The 21,667-nt window shown below is 35.0% G+C and overlaps 1 protein-coding gene across 10 annotated transcripts in view; it reads right to left on the bottom strand.

Moving 5' to 3' along the window:
* The window catches only part of PPHLN1 (periphilin 1), a 145,842-nt gene that overhangs the window by 35,776 nt on the left and 88,399 nt on the right, over positions 1 to 21,667 (bottom strand). For all 10 annotated transcript variants that reach the window (XM_025930148.2, XM_025930146.2, XM_086713627.1 and 7 more), the window contains one exon: positions 12,649 to 12,789. In XM_025930148.2, coding sequence (XP_025785933.1) covers positions 12,649 to 12,789 — 141 coding nt within the window. The remainder of the gene's footprint in view (positions 1 to 12,648; positions 12,790 to 21,667) is intronic.

A 21,667-nucleotide genomic window follows, 5' to 3' on the forward strand; every position in this document is an offset into this window, starting at 1 on the left:
TACTAAAATAATGCAGCAGTATTGTAGCAATTCTACATAAATCCTTCTATAAAATTCCATAGTGATGACACACTAGAATCTATTCAGTCATCGTTCTTGGGTAGAAGAAAATGATCCTTGATGGAAGGTGGAGACATAAGCAGCAATGAAAATTTTAAAAAGGGGAAATATTAAATAAACCTAAATTAATATTAACTGCCAAGAATACTGTTATTATCTTGTGGAGTTTTAAATATATATGGAAGTAAAACACACCAGTCATATATCAATCAAGAGGAAAGTTCAATAGAGTTAAAATGCTCTAAAGTGCCTACATTGATCATCAAGCAGTTCATAAAAGTACTAGTGGATTAGACTTCCCTAAGTCAGGAATGCATGGTGTAAAGCAATATATAACTAACAAGAAAGTGTTGTATATGGAAATGAATGATAATTTTCTAAATCCCAAAGAAGGAAACAAGGAGAGAAAAAGGACTATGGAATAGGAAGAATAAATATAGATATATCAGTAACTACATTAAATATAAATGGACCGGATGATCGAAGTAAAGCCTTATTTTATCAAAATGTATGAAACAACAAACTCAACTATATGCTGCTTACAACAAAATACCTTACTTAAATACAAGAATATAGAACAGCTAAAAGAAAGGTGACAAAAAAAGTATCATGGAAAAACTAACTTAGATAAATATGAGGCAGTATTAGAGATTAAAAGAACTACTTACTTCAGAAAGATATAAAATAATTGTAAATTCATATGCACTTTACATCACAGCCTCAATATATAAAAGGAATAAAAACATTTAAAAGAGATTCACGAAACCACGAACATTTGAAAGTTTTAATAGAACTTTTTCAGAAATATAAGACAAGCAAACAAATCAATAAGGATATGGAGAATTTAATACAATAAATTTTACTTAATTGTTATACTAATAAAATAATGACCTCAACAAATACAAAATACATCTTCAAGTATATAGAATACTTTGAAAAACTGACTATGTGTTGGCCTACAATGTAAGTCTCAACAAATTTCACAGGACTCAAATCCTAAAGAGTATGTTTTCTACTACAGGGGTTTTGAATTAGAAAAAAAAAAAAAAAATTTTTTTTAACTATGAAATCCCCTATGTTTGAAAACTTCAAAATATTCTATGTAGCTCTAAGATGAAATCCCCCCCCACCAAATATTCTAAACTGAATGACAATAAAAATAACATCAACATTTGGAAGATTCAACTAAAGCCCTATAGAGTAGGAACTTATGGGTTAAAAGCTACAAATCAATCAGTACCTAGCTCGAGTTTTTTTCAAAAAAGTAGAAGGAAAGAAAATAATAAAGGCAGAATTCAATGAAATATAAAATACAAAATAAGAAAGAAATTAATAAAGCCAAAAGTTGGTTCTTTGGAAAAGACCACCAGTAAGACTGCTAACTTTAGGTAATACTGATCATGGGAGATATGGTAGCCAACTCCCAAGAAAGCCCACAGTGATTCCCATCTCCTGGTATTTTCATCTTCGTGTAATACCTTCCCCTATTGAGTGTTGGCTGGGCTTAGTAACAACTTCTAATGAATAGATCAAGGTAGAAGTACCAGGCAGTATGTGATTTGAAGAATAGACCAAAAAAGGCAGCAAAGCATCATTCCTTTTCTCTGACTCTTGGGTCTCTAGTGCTAGGAAGGTAACATCTTGTAGAGGTCCACATGGTAAGGAACTGAAACTCGTACCAACAGCCACATGAGTGAGCTTGGAAATAAATCTTCCAACTCCAGTCACGTCTTCATTGACTACTACAGTCTTCTGATAGCCCTCATTATCAGCTGGACAGCAACTTGAGAGATCCTGAGCCAGGATCCCAACAGGCTTTGTTTATTTATTGTATCTGAGAACTTGAGAAAGTGATTCTAAGATTCCTACAGAAGTTCACAGCTCCAAGTACAGGTACTCTTGAAAAAGAACAGGGTAGGATGACTTGTTTTACTGGATAAAAAGACTTATTATAGGGGCGCCTGGGTGGCGCAGTCGGTTAAGCGTCTGACTTCAGCCAGGTCACGATCTCGCGGTCCGTGAGTTCGAGCCCCGCGTCGGGCTCTGGGCTGATGGCTCAGAGCCTGGAGCCTGTTTCCGATTCTGTGTCTCCCTCTCTCTCTGCCCCTCCCCCGTTCATGCTCTGTCTCTGTCCCAAAAATAAATAAACGTTGAAAAAAAAAAAGACTTATTATAAAGCTATGATAACAAAGACAGTGTGATATTACTGTAAAGATCAAGAGACCAATGACATAGAGTCCAGAAAGATTCACATATATATGGACACTTGATTACACAGGTGACAATGAAGAACAGTAAGGATTGGTCTTGTAAAAATGAACTGAGAGTATCAACTGACTTTAACTTGTGCTGGTATCAGTAAATAAATGTATAAAAATGACAAGCTTATTTTAGTATACAATACCTGAGTTAAACAACAGTTAAGAGAAGACAGATGTTATAGGAGGGATCATCTTTTAAAAATGAAAAATGACAGGTGAAGGAAAACTATGAGAGCAATTTGTTTCAGAAATGGGGAGGGAGAGCAGGGAATTCTAAAGAGAGGGAAATATTAACCTTTTTATGGCAATTCCTATATCTAGAAAAACAGATTAGAACCAGTGAAATAAAAAAAAAAAAAACAAGCCAAATAGTGGAGCCCCTGGGTGGCTCAGTCGCGTAAGTGTCCAACTCTTGATTTTGGCTCAGGTCATGATCACACTGTCCCTGGGTTTGAGCCCTGCATCTGTCAGCACAGAGCCTGCTTGGGATTCTCTCTCTGTCCCCATATCCCCTGCTCAGAATAAACTTAAAAAAATAAATAAATAAAATAAATAAATAAATAAATAAATAAATAAATAAATAGGAAAAAGAAAAAAAGAAAAAGACATAAGGTCTAAGAGCCCAAATCCCAGCAATGATGAAAAAACAGTCTCTAATCTTAGAGTTAAACTTATATAGATTTGCTATAAATTATTCCTAAGAAATAATTTGAAAGTAGTCAATATTCCAAAGCTACAGAGAAACAGGCAATGTACTTCTTAACACTACCATAACCATTGTACAGTGATTTTCAATATACAAGGGGCTTCAACATACAGTGCTGTTGGTTCTGTGGGAGAACATGTAATTAATCCCATTTAACAAATAAGGAAGAGGGCTCTGAGAAGTTAAAACACAAAGTGGAAACATCCAGTACTTACTATGCTATAATACTTACAAACGTCCTTAATAAGTACTCAGAGACTAAATAAAATTGTCAACTTACAAAAGAGGAAGTGAAAGCAAGACTAAAAAGTCTAGACTACATTAAAAATAAGAAAATTTGGAACCACTAGAGAAAAATCCTTACCTAATACTTGTTGATAGTGGAGGAGGAGGAGAGGTGAGAGAATGAAGCTTGTGCTCACACTTATGTCATGGGGAACACCTATATTGGAACTACTTTATAACTGGGTACTTTTTTTTTTTTTTTTTAATTTTTTTTTCAACGTTTTTTATTTATTTTTGGGACAGAGAGAGGCAGAGCATGAACGGGGAGGGGCAGAGAGAGAGGGAGACACAGAATCGGAAACAGGCTCCAGGCTCCGAGCCATCAGCCCAGAGCCTGATGCGGGGCTCGAACTCACGGACAGCGAGATCGTGACCTGGCTGAAGTCGGACGCTTAACCGACTGCGCCACCCAGGCGCCCCATAACTGGGTACTTTTTAAGTGATGACATTCCCAGGGACAAGGACCAAGATGGCCTCATCTCTTTTGATACTTGTAACACACTAAATATGGTTCTTACAAAGCTTGGTATCTGTACTGCCCAAATTTTATATTTTTTTATGAAAATAATATCTTAACAGAGTTAACAATCTTCATATTTACAGGTTTATATCAGGTATAAAATAACGAAATTACTTTTTTTTTTTAATGTTTATTCATTTTTGAGAGACAGTGAAAGCCAGAACATGAAGGGGGGAGGGGTGGAGAGAGAAAGAGACACAGAATCCGAAGCAGGCTCCAGGCTCTGAGCTGTCAGCGCAGAGCCCAACACAGGGCTTGAACTCACGACCGCAAGATCATGACCTGAGCCAAAGTCAGACGCTCAACCAACTGAGCCACCCAGTTGCCCCACTAACTTACTTTTAAATGTAAAAGCTGATATGCTTGGTTTTAACATTTCAACTATGATACAAATCACCTTAACAGATAACTTTTAGATGAAACTCTTAAAATACTTATAAAAATAAACACTTATACTTTAGCAAAAAGTTTCTGTAGTAAGAGTATGACCATATTTTGACAAGTAATTTTCAAAAACCTTGAAATTTGGCCAAAATAAAGGATTTATCTTTAATGTATTTGAGACTAAGAAATTTTTCAAGGGTAAATCTTATGTGAGTGTATTTTACTAAATCTATATATGTAAAGTCTGAACAAGTGGTTGGTAATAATGGATTGTTAAATACAGTAGGGTAGACTTGATGTCTAGACAAGATAGTGGTGAGAGCTGCACTTTTAAGAAGTTCGTTACTTGCTCTGATAAAAAGGGAAAACAAAGAATGTTTCTATTATGTAAGGTTAGCATGAAATGCTTAGATCATGCATATACAACAATAGAGCTGCCACTGCTTTGAAAACAATTTCATTTTAATCCACTATGTGTTAAAAGCGGATTTTTACCATGTCCCTAACTCTAGTTAACATTTCAGGAAGATGGCACATTTGATTAATCTTCTACCCATTTTACTTTAAAACTAAAACCAAAATATCCTTTATATACTGAGAGAGAAGGAACAAGAGCTAGTGATAGTGCTGAGAATCACCAGGCTGTATAGACAGTGACTGAAACTAGACACTGTGTAAAAAAAAAAAAAAAAAAAAAAAAAAAAAAAAAAAAAAAGAGCCACAGATTGAACACTGATTAAATGTGACATCTTATTTACTGAAGAAAACATTTTCTGCACAATTCATTAGCTCAATAAACAGTAATTACTAACTGATGCATAGCAATGGTGTATCTGGGTTAAAAAAAAAAAAACATTTTAATATAAGAGGCTAAAAAAAACCAAAATACCTAAAAATTTTATATTTAATCTGAAATTAGCTACACATAACAGTGAATACAGAAGCAGTAATACTTAACTTTGAGTTTTTAATGATTTAGATTAAGAAGGGACCTAAGGTTATCTAGTATAACTTCTTTATTTTGAGGAAAAAGTGAAGAAAAGCTAGTAGTAAGCAGTCCATATGGTCACAAAAAAAGGTTAACACATAGAATTCAAATTAAAGTAAAAATTATGTATTAAGTAGATTGATCTAGATTTACAGTAAAACCTTATTAACCTATAAGCCTAATGACCTAGAGGGGAAACAAAATGATTTCTGAATTAGTTTGATGTTTTTTAACCAAATGGAGTAAGGAAATGACATCTACAATTAAACTATAAATTATCAGATATATAATCTACCCATCTTTCAACAGAGATACTTATTTCAAGGTAGAAATATCAGCATTTTCATAAAACAACATCAGGATAGTGTTAGGATAGATAGCTTTCCGAAACAAAGAGGTTTGAAAAATGAATTTGCCTTCATGGCACTTAAAAATTTTTTTTAGTTATTATTCACCAAATAAGACAAAAGAAGAAACAGACTTTTCCCCCTACAAATTATAATTTTCTGTGATTTAAGAAATACCATAAATGATGCATTTAAAGAATACTTTTAAGCACATCACTACAACTATATTGGTTTAGATTCTATAAATTGCATCTACAAATAATTTTTTAAGTTTACTTATTTATTTTGAGAGAGAAAGCACATGAGTGGGAGGAGCAGAGAGGGAAAGAGAATCCCAAGCAAGCTCTACTAATACATTTTTTTTCTAATTTGTTTAATCTTTATTTTTGAGACAGAGAGAGAGAAAGAGAGAGAGAGAGAGAGAGCGCGAGCGAGCAGGGGACGAACAAAGAGAGAGGGAGACACAGAATCCAAAGCAGGCTCCAGGCTCTGAGCTGTCAGCACAGAGCCCAATGTGGGGCTCGAACTCACAAACTGTGAGATCATGACCTGAGTTGAAGCTGGACACTTAATCGACTGAACCACCCAGGCGTCCCTCTACTAATAAGATTTTTAAGACAGGTTAACAATGATTGGTATAAGCAAGAAATGAAGCTCTCTGTAATCTCATGTATTCCAGTCATTCTTGGCCTGCTGTGAGAATCATGAGAAGGGTTTTGAAACATACAGATTTCATAACACAGGGACTCAGGAATTTATTAACAGACACTGTGGTGATCTCTTATGCAGACATTAAAACCTACACAGCACTTCACAAGACACAAACCCAAGCATTTGATACCCATCACTAAACTAACTCCTCTCCAAAACTGCTCATTTTAAATGTAATACTCGTATATTTTAAAAATACATACACACTTTATTTTTTTTTTTAAACATTTATTTATTTTTGAGACAGAGAGAGACAGAGCATGAACAGGGGAGGGTCACAGAGAGAAGGAGACACAGAATCTGAAACAGGCTCCAGGCTCTGAGCTGTCAGCACAGAGCCCAACGTGGGGCTCGAACTCACAGACCGTAAGATCATGACCTGAGCCGAAGTCGGACGCTTAACCGACCAAGCCACCTAGGCCCCTACATACACACTTTAAAAAAGGTAGAGAAATCAGAGGAACTGTACTTTAAAACATGGTTCACAAGTGATTATAAATATCTACTAATAGGGGACTAGTTATAAACACTGATACAGAATGGATATACTAAACAGGGTGCATGGTAAACTACCACTTGTACTTAAAGGAATAATATGGACACAAGTACAAATTTTTATTTCTACTCATCAGGATCAACTATGATCCAGATACATGTGTGTATATACATACACAGTATGTGTGCATACGTGGTATGCACACACAAATACTACATATAAACTGCGTATACACATACGTATGTATGTTACATAGTGTCATCTATATGCTGGGGAAAGAAACTGGGTAGCTAAGAATTATGAAGAAGGAAACTTCTTTCTCACTGCATAATCTCTTGTATTCTTTGAAATTTATGCTTGTATATGTTACTACTTGAAGTATAGCCTTGATGGGCTGAAGGGTATTTACCATAAATCAAATCAAATTACATGATTTTGAGCTTTTAGTTCCTAACTAAATCCTTATTACTATCAGTGTATCAACTGTTCTGAAAAAAAAAACTTTCATAAATATTTGTCACAGGTGATATTTACACTGTTTTAACTGTCAAAATTCATCCAACCGAATATTTAGGATCTATGCATTTTATTGCATGTTAATTATACCTCAATTAAAAAATACATAAAACTTTAGTTTATATAAAATTAAGGTGGTTATAGTTCTCAACCTTTTAGCACATTAGAAAACTATAGAAGAACTTAAGAAAAAATAATCACCTCCTTCTAATTCCTTGTTACTCCAAATATGGTCCACAGACTAGAACAATCAGCATCACCAAGCAGCACGTTAGAAATTCCAATCTCAAGCCCGATCCCAGATTCACAGTCAGAAAATGTGCTTTAACAAGATCCCCAAATGATTTCTGTGCATGTTAAAGCTTGAGAAACTCTGATAACCTAATTACCAAAATATTTATGGTAGAAATCCAAGAAGCTCTACTTTTAAGGAGCCCCCCAGATGTACAACAAAGGTAGAGAGTCACAATATAAGTACTGTGTTTGAGGGTTAAGAGATGGAAAGTTCTTTCTTCAAGACTGTTAGTTTGCATAGCAAAAAGTCCTAATAAACAGCAGTTACTCACTACCTTTAGTAGTTGTTTAATTAGCAAACTGCTTTTCTGTTACTTATGTCTGTCTGTAGGAGGATTTTAGCCACTGTGACATTCATAGTTGTATGATCTACTAGGCAGAACATGCATATGCATATTATATATACACACATTATGTTATATATACTACATACATGTATATGTTATACACACATATTTATATAGATCCACTCAGATTATCTGATTCCATCTGAAGAAAGAAGATAGAAGACTCTAATCCAGATCTTGCCACTAGAGAATTACAAAGAGATTTTTAAATATAATTATTTATTTTGCCAGACCTCCAAAAAACAGAGGATCTGATCTCACGGATAGGCTATGTCTAAGCACAATTTTAACAAATCATGAGGGACAAATCTTCAACATGAAAAGGTTCCAAACAGTTAAAGTAAATATTACCTTATCCCCGGGGGTACAATAGAGGGAAGAAGGGCTATGTAATAATACAGATTTCAATTTGTGAGGTTTGTTCAAAGTGCCAATTTTTTAAAAGATTCCTCACTGATAAAATAGCAAGTAGTGGGATGCACTTAATTTCAAATCAAATAAGTCAGTAATAGGTATGTGAGGACTTGTGAGATATGACAGTTAAGGGGTTAATGACAAATACCTGAGTCAGATTATGAATCACCCATACTTTTGTAGGTTGTCTATCTAGGAATTACTTATAATGGCAGGGGAAATTTTGAAATCTCTCTAAGCTAAGAAGCTAGGAACCTCAAAAAAATACTCTGGTAAGTCAATGTAAAAGTGGCCCAAATTGGGTAAGAATGGGTAAATCTAGGGAAATGAGGGTAAAAAGAAAAAAAAAATACCATAGGATCCAAAACATAAGGAGGCTAAATGTGCTGTGGCAACAAAATGAATCATCTCCATTAAAGGATACTGAAGTACAAGGGGGAAGATTCAAATGATCTCTATCTAGCAACACAATATTCAGAGATGCAACCTGATGTCTTCTGGCTCAAGGATTTTAGACTGTGGTTCTCTGTGCATATTTGACTATTAATGTGGGGAGCTTTATCAAAAAGCACCAACATTTCCAACCCTATTAAAATTCTTTAATGTCCAGGATGAGATGGCAATAATGTGGCAAAGAACATGAATATGCTCCCTCACTGAAATGATTCACATACATCTACCTCCATATATATATATGCCCTTAAACATCAAATAGCCACTTTGTAGGCACTTCGAATTAAACCAAATTTTGGCCTAGAGATTAAGTTTATTTTATATTGCAATATAGCCACAAGTTAATGATTTCCTTGGGGTTGAAGCACTGAAGAATCTAATACAGAAACGCTAAAAAAAGTGTTTGTGGTAATTTATCTTTACAAGATATCTAAACATACTGCACTTGATATAACAGACAGAAAAAGCAGCTTGGGCATTATACCAATATTTACATTTCTATATTATTCCAAGCCTGAATTGTTGTCCTCATCTATGTGGGCTTTTTTGGATTATTATTTATTTTGTAAAATCATGAAATATTTCAAGCATGTGGAAAAATATAAAGAATAACTACTGGACAGCTGTGTAACTACTAGCTGGCTTTCTCAAGGCTTTGCATTATTCCTATTCATTTGGCGTTTAATCCCTAAAACTAAAATGTGCAGAAGTTGAAAATGAAGAAAACAAGGGGGAAAAAATCCCCTTAAAACTACTTTTTCTTTAAAAAAAAATTTTTTTTTAACATTTATTTATTATTGAGAGACAGAGAGAGACAGAGCATGAGCATGGGAGGGGCAGAGAGAGGAGGAGACACAGAATACAAAGTAGGCTCTAGGCTCTGAGCTGTCAGCACACAGCCCGAAGCGGGGCTCGAACTCACAAACTGCGAGATCACGACCAGAGTCGAAGTTGGACGCTTAAACGACTGAGCCACCCAGGTGCCCCTTAAAACTACTTTTTCATTTTTAAAAATCACTATAACTTTTAGACACAAATTTATAAAATAGTTATATATGATTATTTACTAGCTTTCTGACATTTTTGGAGTTTTTAAGGTTTGATTTTCTTGCCAATATATGTAAACCAAAGTGCTCTATTAAGAACAGAGTTTAGTAACATTATTAAGTACAATAATTTATTTTTAACATATAAAATTATTTATATTTAACATTATTAATTTTTCTGTTTTATAATACTTCTAATAACTATCTTTACTTCTCTAGTCATATCAGAATACAGTAATGTTCTTTTAGATTTTTTAGGTCATCTGTTTTGCTATTAAAATCTCAATATTCTTTAAGTGTGTACTGTTAAACTAGGCTGTTTATCTGACTGGTAGCTCATCTTTTCAAGATCAAATAAATCAACTATGAATAATAAGAGACAGGAGAAATATTAATAAATGACAACCCCAAATCCTCCTACCCTGCTACTTCAAATTCTTCTACCAATTATATTTTTAAGAGAAACTCTCCTTTAAATAACTGCTGTTTAACTACTAGGAATTTATCCAAAGGATACAGGAGTGCTGATTCATAAGGGCACTCGTACCCCAATGTTTATAGCAGCACTATCAACAACAGCCAAATTATGGAAAGAGCCTAAAATGTCCATCAGCTGATGAATGGATAAAGAAGATGTGGTTTATGTACACAATGGGATACTACTTGGTATATAAGAATGAAATCGTGCCATTTGCAGCAACGTGGATGGAACTGGAAGGTATTATGCTGAGTGAAATAAGTCAGAGAAAGACATATCATATGTGTCCACTCATATGTGGAACTTGAGAAACTTAACAGAAGGCCATGGGAAAAGGGAAGGGGTAAAAATAGTTACCAACAGACAGAGAGGGAGGCAAACCATAAGAGACTCTTAAATACAGAGAACAAACTGGGGGTGGATGGGAGTGGGGAAAATGGGTGATGGGCATTGAGGAGGGCACTTGTTGGGATGAGCACTGGGTGTTGTATGTAAGCGATAAACTATGGGAATCTACCCCAAAAACCAAGAGCATGCTCTATACACTGTATGTTAGCCAATTTGACAATAAATTATATTAAAATAAATAAATAAACAAACATTAAAAGAATAACTGCTGTTTAGGTGGAAAAGAAAAATAGTATAAATCATTCATTCAATAAACATTTATCAAGCACTTATTACAAAGTGCTGGGCCTAGGCATCGTATTAGGTGATCAGGTTAAGATGCAGTCTCTGACTTAAAGTGACTCAGGGGCTATTCAAGGAAGGGTCACTTCTAGGTTTATGACTCTTATCCACCATCCAGAGAACAAATATTTCTTTTGAGCCCACTACATGCCAATCATTGTATTAGGTAATGGAGATAAGGGATAGTCACTGCTCTCATGAAGCTTCCATTTAGGAGGGAGACAAACAAATAAAAACATATGTCAAGTAGTAAAAAAATAACCCAAAAACTACAAAGAAAACTAAGAGTAAAAGGACAAAAGGACAGTAATTCTACATAGGATAATGATATTTATATCCATGTTGAAGATACATCTGATGAGCAAACCTTTTATGCTCTCAATTAACTGGTATCTTGTAAGGCACCACTTTCATATCACCAAATTAAACACAATTTTTCTCAGTCTCCATTTTCCTTCTATTCTTCCAAGCATCTGACACTGACACCAAGCATGCTGACCACCTCCAGTTTAAAACTCTACTGGCTTACATGAAACATCCTGTATTTATTAGATTTTTATCCTTTGCCATTGGGGTAGCATCAATATGAGCTGTACAATCACAACCAGGATTTACTTAAGATGTTCTCCTATCCAACCAAGGCAAATAGATTTTAACTGATGTGAAAGTGGAAAGTACCCTGAGAAAAGATTTAACTTTATTCTTAATTCCCAATAGGTTTCAGAAGACTATATAACAATATGACATTTACTCAAAGCACTGGAGAGTAACATCAAAAACACTTGTACACACTGAGTAATGTAGAGAATTGTGAAATCACTATATTATATACCTGAAACTAATATAGCACTATATGTTAATTACACTGGGGAAAAAAATACTTATACAACATGTTACATGTTATAAAACCCTTTCAAATTTTATTTACTTCATTTAATCCTCTAAAGTTATAATACACCATGAGGCAGGTAATATTTCCATGTGAAAACATTTTAAATTTTGCTATGTATAATGAGCACATGTGAAGAGGACTGAAGAGAAAATAGTTTTAAATCTTAATAGGTAAGACAAAGCCTCTAAACTTATTCCAATCCATAATTATATTTCACACTATATTAAGATATAGCTAGAAGGTTCTGACCTATAATTCCCTAAGCAATCTATTTAATCTATTAAAAACAAGATTCTAACTTTTCAGAATGATATCATTAAAATTAAATCTATATACTTATCCTTTACTTTTTCTTTACTATTTGAAAAATGCTTAGAGTGTAATGAAAAACATAAACATCTGTAATGCCAATATTCTTAAAACAACATCTGCTAACATTTTGGTATATTTAACATTTCTTTCAGCCCATTCCTGTTAATTTTAATAGTTTAATTGCTTCATACTACCACGAATACTGATATTCCTTAAAAAAGAAGTTTGCTTTTTACTTAAAAAATAAAAAAGTAAACAAGAATAGGGGACCAAACTGATCAGTATTACTGTGAAATCAAATTAAGCAATTTTGATATTTTTTTAATTTCAGAATCACAAGTGAAAAAAATCTAAATGACATATTTATTCAATAAATATTTACTATAATTACCATGTGCAAAATGACAGGAACAAAGGATTATATACTTAAAGAAGACTGAATTCTCACCTGTTCAATCTCTTTGGTTTTTGATGCTATTGCTTTAGAGCGACTGGTTAGCTGACTGTCTTCAAATAATTCCATGCCATCTGTTGCATTTGACTCAGGTTCTTCTGGCTGGTCAATAAACAGTGGTGCTGTGGATCCTGCCTTTGAAAAAAATTAGAAAACCTTAATTACATACAGCATTTCACATGACTGTTTATAGGCCTTAACTGGCACATTATACCAAGAGAAAGTGCTACATTCAATCAGTTTTAAGAAGACACTTTCAATTTCACTCTGCATAATATGTGAGGAGGACCAAAGAGGAAATGATTGCTACTTTTTAAATTTTAGAGAAGACAAAGATTCCAGGCTTATTCCATTCCAAAATTATATTTCACATTAGATTAAAATACAGCTAGAAAGTTTTGTCCTGTAGCTTACTCCTTAAGCAATCTATTTAAGAAACAGTGAAGAGAAAAAGTCTAATTGGAAGTGAGAGGTATGTGCACACATAAACATATTAAAAAAGAACATGGAAAAGGGTTCTACTTTCAGAAGTTAAAAATACCTTGCTCCTGTAGCAAAAAAAAAAAAAAAAAAAAAAATTATCGAAATCACTGAAAAGAAAATCCCCCAAATAATAATCACTATTTTATAGCAACAATTCATTAAGTACACAATCCCACAAAAAGTCCATAGCTGACTACTGTACTTTCCAAAAACACTTTTGTGACAAAGAAAAAACTGAAAAAAAAAGGGGAAAACAATTATTTAACTACATTCGTTTATTCAAAAATTTACTGTGTGACACGTAAAGCAGCATTATCTACAATAGCCAATTACAAGTAGCCCAAATGTCCATCAAGAGATGAATGGGTAAAGAAGAGGTGGGGTATGTATACAATGGAATATTACTCAGCCATAAAAAAGAGTGCAATCTTGCCATTTGCAACTACATGGATGGAGCTAGAGAGTATTATGCTAAGTGAAATAAGTCAGAAAAAGACAGACAAATACCATGTGATTTCACTCATGTGGAATTTGAAAAACAAAAATGTGCAAAGGGGAAGAAAAAAAAGAGACACCAAGAAACAGACTCTTAACTATACAGAACAAACTGATAGTTACCAGAGAGAAGGTAGGTAGGGGACTAGGTTAAACAGGTGATGGGGATTAAGGAGAGCACTTGTGATGAGTACTGGCCATTATATGGAAGTCTTGAGTCACTATATTGTACACCTGAAACTAATATTACACTGTATGTTAACCAACTGGAATTTTAACAAGAACTTAAAAAAAAAATGTTACTGTGTGACAGAGAAAGGAATATGGCAGCACAGTAGGAAGACCCTATGCTAGCCACAAATTCAGCTAGATAATTATAATCCTAAATACTCCAGAAATCAACCTTAAGATTGGCAGAACAAACTCCACAACTAAAGGTAGAGGAGAGGCCATAATGAAGGAAGTAGGAAGTGCAGAGAGATGGCTTGGGAGAGAAAAGAAGGATGGTGGCTGCTGTGGTAGTGAGGAAGCTATGGTTGCAGAGAAGGGTGACAGACTAACACACAGGGGAGTGCCTGGGAGAAATGAATCCCATAGCAATTGGCTTAGAAAATGAGAGGGGATGAATTTTTTGAGTTCTTGTAACCAGGCTAAAGCCTGGAGTTCTAAAGGTCAGCGAGCTTGACCTTGGGGAAAGCCGTGAGGCATTGGGACTGCTTTTAGAGAGAAGGCAGGGGAAACAGTCCTCAAACATACAGAGGGTAAACAGTGATCTGAAGAGCACCTGGGGCACACAGTGGGTAGGTTATTCCCTCATCTTGGAGTGTGTCCCAGAGAGGCAGCATTCATGAAGAGAACACTCCAGGAAAAAAGGGACAGGCAACCACCTTTTCTCTCCCCAGTCCCTCAGTATAAGCATAGAACCACCTATGAGATCCAGCGCAATGACAATACTGCCTACTTAATTTGCTTACACCAAGGCCTGTTCCTGCACCCCACTGTACTCTGGTAGAACTGCCTTTCCTAGTCACACTTACCTCAGTTCCAGCATGGCAGGCGCCCTTGCCAGAAGACCAGCCCAAACCCCTGCCCACATCCTGTCTCCTGATCCGGGAGTTTTGCAGAGCCTCAGTTCCAGTGCTGGTGGCAACAGGTCTCACATCTAGTTAAAACATGCTACATTCACACCAGGGACTAAACACTACCCACAACAGGCAAAGAGAGTCTCTGCAGATGACTGTCCTAAAGGATAAAAAGGCCAGGAAAAAACAGCAGAGCACATATGAAGCAAACGCTGGAGATAATACTGGAAGAGCCAGACCAGGAGCACAGTGGACACTACACACCAGGGCACTCACTACAAGACCTCTTCTTCACAAGACCATTACCTTCAAGAACAGGAAACATAATAGCAAATTTCCTAACACAGAGAAACAGGCACAGAAACTTAGACAAAATGAGAAGACAGAGGAATCTGTCCCAAATAAAACAAGAGGACAAGGCCATAGTTGGAGAGCTAAGCAAAAGAGAAGCAACATGTCTGATGGACTATTTAAAGCAATGATCATAAGGTTACTCACTGGACTTGAGAAAAGAGTGGAAGACATGGGGTGAGACCTTTAACAGAGAAATAAAAAAGAAACAATCAGAGATGAAAGGTGCAATAAGCAAGATAGGATATACGCTTGATGCAATGAATAGCAGACCGGAAGAATCAGAGGAATGAATTAATGAGCTAGAAGACAGAGTAATGGAAAGTTAGCAAGATGAACAAAAGACAGAAAGAAGAATTAGGCAATACGAGAACAGACTTAGGGAACTCAGTGACTCCATCAAAGTAAAAACATTCACATTAGAAGAATTCCAAAGAAGAGAGAGAAAGAGAGGTAGAAATTTTATTTGAAGAGATAATAGCTAGATACTTTCTTAATCTGGAAAAGGAATAGATATTTAGATCCAGGAGGCACAAACAACCCCCAACAAAATCAACAAAAGCAGATCCACACCAAGACATATTACAATAAAAATCACAAAATGTACCAAAAAGAAAAAATTTTAAAAGCAGCAATACAAAAGAAGATGGTTACACACAATGGAAACCCCATAAGCCTACCAGCGGATTTTTCAGCAGAAACTTTCCAAGCCAGAAGGGAGGGGTACAATACATACAAAATGTTGAGTGGGAAAAATCTAGAGCCAAGAATACTCTATCCAGCAAGACTATCATTCAAAATAGGAGGAGATAAAGAGTTTCCTGGACAAAAAGTGAAAAAGTTCATGACCACTAAATCAGTCCTGCATGAAATATTAAAGGGCCTCTGAGTGGAAAGGAAGACCAAAAGTGACACTATGAAGGAAGGAAACACAAAAGCAGTAAAAATGACTATTTTTGTAAATATCAGTCAAGGAACTCACAATATAAAAGGATGTAAAATAGGACAACATATCCAAATGTGAGGAAGAGTGAAGAATGAGTTCAAACTTAACCGCTGAGTTAACACAGACTGCTATATGCAGAATGTTATAAACAAACCTAATGATAACCACAAATCAAAAAGTACTAATATATATGCAAAGAATAAAGAAAAATGCAAAAATATCACTAAAGAAAACAAGCAAACCATGAGAAAGACAAGACAGGATCAGAGAAAATCTTCAGAAACAACCACAAAAGAGGTAATAAAATAGCAACACGTATAAATCAATAATTACTTTGAATATAAATGGAATGTAAATCAAAAGACACAGAGTAACAGAATGGCTAAGAAAACAAGACCCACCTATATGCTGCTTACAAGATACTCATTTTAGACCTAAATACACCTGCAGGTTGAAAGTGATGGGATGGAGAAACACTTATCATGCAAACAGAGGTCAAAAGAAAGCCAGAATAGCAATATTTATATCTGACCAAATAGACTATATTTTTATTTTAATTTCATTTGTTTTAAGTTTACTTATTTATTTTGAGGGAGACAGAGACATCACGAGTAGGGGAGGGGCAGAGAGAGAGAGAGAGGAAGAGAGAGAAAATCCCAAGCAGGCTCCGAGCTGGAGCACAAAGCCTGATGCAGGACTTGAATATATGAAGCCGTGAGATCATGACCTGAGCCAAAACCAAGAGTCAGACACTTAACCGAATGGGCCACCCAGGCACCCCTATTTATTTTTATTTGAGAGAGAGAGAGAGAGAGAGAGAATGAATGAACGAATGTGAGTGGGAGAGAGGGGCAGAGGAAGGGAAAGACTTTTAGCAGTCTCCACACTTAGCATGGAGTGCAATGTAGGGTTCAATCCCACAACCCTGGGATCATGAACTAAGCCAAAATTAAGGTCAGATGTTCAACTGACTGAGCCACCCAGGAGCCCCAGACAAAGAGACTTTAAAACAAAGACTTTAAGAAGAGACAAAGAAGGATGCTATATAACTATAAAGGGGACAATCCAACAAGATGTAACAACTGCAAATATTTATGCCTCCAACATGGAAGCACCCAAATATACGAAACAGTTAACAGCAAACATAAAGGAACTAATAGATAATAACACCATAAATGTAAGGGACTTTAAAACCCGCTTACATCAAAAGACAGGTCATCTGAACAGAAAATCAACAAGGAAACAATGGTTTTGGGCAACACACTGGATCAGATGGATTTATTCAGAACATTACATCCTAAAAATACAGAATACACATTCTTTTCAAGTACACTTGGAACATTCTGTAGAACAGATTATATAATAGGCCATAAAAGAAGCCTCAACAAACTCAGAAAGATAAAATTATACCACACATCTATTTTGACCACAGTGCTATAAAATTAGAATCAACCACAAGAAAAACTCTGGAAAGAACACAAACTACATGGAGGTTAAAGAACATGCTACGGAACAATGAATGGGCCAACCTGGAAATAAATAAAAAAGTACACGGAAATACACAATGGTTCAAAAGCTTTGAGATGCAGCAAGAGTGATTGTAAGAGGGAAGTTTACAGCAATACAGGCCTACCTAAGGAAGCCAAAATAATCTCAAATAAACAACTTAAACCTAAAGAAACTACTAAAAGAACAACAACAACAAAAACTAAAACCAGCAGAATGAAAGAAATAATAGATTTGAGCAGAAATAAATGACACAGAAACTAAAAAAAACAACAGAACCTAGATCAATGAATCCAGGAACTATTCCTTTGGGAGAAAAAAAAAATAATCAATGAAACTGATAAACTTCTAGCCAAACTTATCACAGAATAGTATGAAAAAAAGTATATGCCAACAACCAAGATGAAATGGATAAATTCATAGAAACATATAACCTACCAAAACTGAAAGAAAATTTGAAAGACCAATTACCAGCAAAAAAAGTGATTCCATAAACAAAAACTCCCAACAAACAGAAGTCCAGGACCAAATGACTTCACAAGTGAATTTTACCAAATATTTAAAGAAGAGTTAATACCTGTTTTTCTCAAACTATTCCAAAAAATATAAGAGGAAGGAAAACTTCAAAATTCATTCCATGAAGCAAGCATTACCCAGAAATCAAAACCAGATAAAGATACCACAAAAAAAGAAAACTACTGGCCAATATCTCTGATGAATGTAGATGCAAAAATCCTCAACAAAATAGTAGCAAACCAAATCCAAGAATACATTTAAAAGATCATTCACCATAATCAAGTGCGATTTATTCCCCTTGTACATCACAGGAGTGGTTCGATATTTGCAAATCAATCAACGTGATACATAACATCAATAGGCACAGAAAAGGCATTTGACAAAGTACAACATCCATTCATGATAAAAAGCCTCCACCAAGTAGGTTTAGAGGGAAAATACCACAATGAGATAAAGGCCAGATATGAAAAACTCACAGCTGACATTATCCTCAATGGGGAAAAACAGAGCTTTTCTCCTAAGGTCAGGAACAAGGCAAGGATGTCAATTCTCACAACTTTTATTCATCATAGCACTGGAAGTTCTAGCCACAGCAATCAGACAACAAAAAGAAATAAAAGGCATCCAAATTGGTAGGGGAGAAGTAAAACTTTTCATAATTTGTAGGTGATATGATACTATACATAGAAAACCTCAAAGACTCTACCAAAAAACTACTAAAACTGATAAATGAATTCAGTAAGGTTGCAGGATACAAAATCAATGTACAGAAATCCACTGCATTTCCATTTACGTAATAATGAAGCAGCACAACGAAACCAGAACAATTCCATTTGCAATTATACCAAAAATAATAAAATACCTGAGAATAAATTTAACCAAAAAATGAAAGACCTGTACTAAAATATAAGACACTGATGAACAAAATTAAAGACACAAAAATATGGAAAGACATTTTATGCTAATGGATTGGAGGAACAAGTATTGTTAAAATATCTATACTACTGAAAGCAATCTACAGATTTAATGCAATCCCTAGCAAAATAACAACAGCATTTTCCACAGAACTAGAACAAACAATCCTAAAATTTTTATGGAACCACAAAAAAGAAAAGAAAAGAAAAGAAAAGAAAAGAAAAGAAAAGAAAAGAAAAGAAAAGAAAAGAAAAGAAAAGATCCAAATAGCCAAAGCACTCTTAAAATTTTAAGAAAAACAAAGCTGGAGGTATCTCAATTCCAGATTTCAAGTTGTATTACTGTAATCAAAATAGTATGGTACTGTTACAAAAACAGACGTATAGATCAATGGAACAGAAAACCTAGAAAAATAAATATGATCAATTAATCTTCAACAAAGCAGGAAAGAATATCCAATGGGAAAAAGACAGTCTCTTCAACAAATGGTGGTAGGGAAAGTAGACAGTGACATGCAAGAGAATGAAACTGAACTCTTTCTTAAACCATACACAAAAATAACTTCAAAATGCAAAAATAAACTACTGGGAATATATCAAAATAAAAAGCTTCTACACAGCAAAGGAAACAATCAACAAAACAAAAAGGCAGGGGCACCTGGATGGCTCAGTCAGTGAAGTGTCCATCCTTGGCTTGAGTTAAGATTTCACGGTTCGTGGGTTCCAGCCCTGTGTCGGGCTCTGTGCTGACAGCTCAGAGCCTGGAACCTGCTTCAGATTCTGTGTCTCTCCCTTTCTCTGTCCCTCCCCCGCTCGCTCGCTCTCTCTCTCTCAAAACTAAACATTAAAAAAAAAATTAAAAAAAAAACTAAAAGGCAAACTACTGAATGGGAGAATATATTTGCAAATAACATATCTGATAAAGGGTTACTATCCAAAATACATAAAGAATTGATATAACTCAACACATTATAAAAACAAATAATCCAATTAAAAATGGGCAGAAGGCAGGAACAGATGTTTCTCCAAGGAAGACATCCAGATGGCCAACAGACACATGGAAAGATCTTCAACATCATTAATTATAAAGAAAATGCAAATCAAAACTACAATGCAGTATCATCTTACCCCTGTCAGAATGGCTAAAATCAACGACACAAGAAACAACAGGTGTTGGCAGGGATGTGGAGCAAAAGGAACACTCATCTACTATTGGAATACAAACTGGTACAGCCACTGTGGAAAACAGTATGGAGGTATGCACTACTCGGTATTTACAAAAGTGCTAATTCAAAGGGATACATGTACCCCTATGTTTATAGTAGCATTATTTACAATAGCTAAGATATGGAAGCAGCCCAAGCGTCCATGTACTGATGAATGGATATAGAAGATGGGGTACATATGTGCAATGGAGTATTATTCAGCCATAAAGAAGAATGAAATCTTGCCATATGCAACAACATGGATGGAGCTAGACAGTATAATGCTAAATTAAGGAAGTCAGAGAAAAACAAATACCGTATTATTTCACTCATATGTAGAATTTAAGAAACAAAACAAATGGGCAAAGGGGGAAAAAAGGGAAAAAGAGACAGAAAGAAAGAAAAAGAAAGAAAGAAAGAAAGAAAGAAAGAAAGAAAGAAAGAAAGAAAGAAAGAAACAGACTGTTAACTATAGAGAACAAACAAACTGATGGTTACCGGAGGGAAGGTGGGTGGGGGGGATGGGTTAAATAGGTGATGGGGATTAAGGAGCGCACTTGTCATGATAAACACCAAGTGATGTATGAAAATGTTGAATCACTATATTGTACACCTGCAAGTAAAATAACACTGTAAGTTAACTAACTGGAATTAAAATAAAAATTTTTTTAGAAAATTAAAAAAAAAAATTTACTGTATGACAAATACCAAACACTGTTCCAGGAACAGTGGATACATCAATGAACACAACAGAGCAAAGTTCTTGCCTCCATGTAACTTGCAGTAAGCAATGACTTAGAGTAAACTGTAAAGTTTGAGCTCATATACTCTACTGCCGCATATGTTAAGTAGGTGGGAAATGAGAGGGAAAAAAAGAAATAGAACTTATTTCAAAAACTGAATTTTAAAAAATTAAGTAGTGGCAAAAAGCAGTAGGTTTAGTGAAGTCACAAGATATATACTAATGAGTGGTAATTTTCACTAGGAAAAGCACATCAACTCCTAGTGTATTGGGAGTGTATACTGCCACAACTTCTTTACATAGTAATCTGGCAGCATGTATTGCAATTTAGTACATGCGCCTTTCACCCAGCAACTTCACCTCTAGAAACTTATCTACAGATACAGACATGAGCAACAGATACTAACATATGGCTGCCACTGATAGCAAATGACTGAAAACAACCTGCATGTCCATCATTAGGACAAATAAATTATCCAGTATGTAGAACTATGGGATATTAAGAAATCATCTAAAAGAATAACAGCCTATAATTGTTGTATCATGTACTCTAATTTTTCTCCTGGAACATTCTGGAGGTCGTTCATTTCCTATCAATATACTGCCAACTGTGTAAAAAAAGAGAGAGAGGAAGTATGTGTATATGTACGTTTATGCATATATATATGTACATATATACACACACATACACACACAAATGATCTCTGGAAGGATGCTATCTATGGGGGAAAAATGTAAAAAAAAAAAAGGGGGGGGCGGGTGGTGGTTGGCTC

The sequence above is a fragment of the Puma concolor genome, chromosome B4, assembly GCF_028749965.1.
Source record: "Puma concolor isolate L17-30 chromosome B4, mPumCon1.1.hap2, whole genome shotgun sequence".
Classification (NCBI taxonomy): domain Eukaryota; kingdom Metazoa; phylum Chordata; class Mammalia; order Carnivora; family Felidae; genus Puma; species Puma concolor.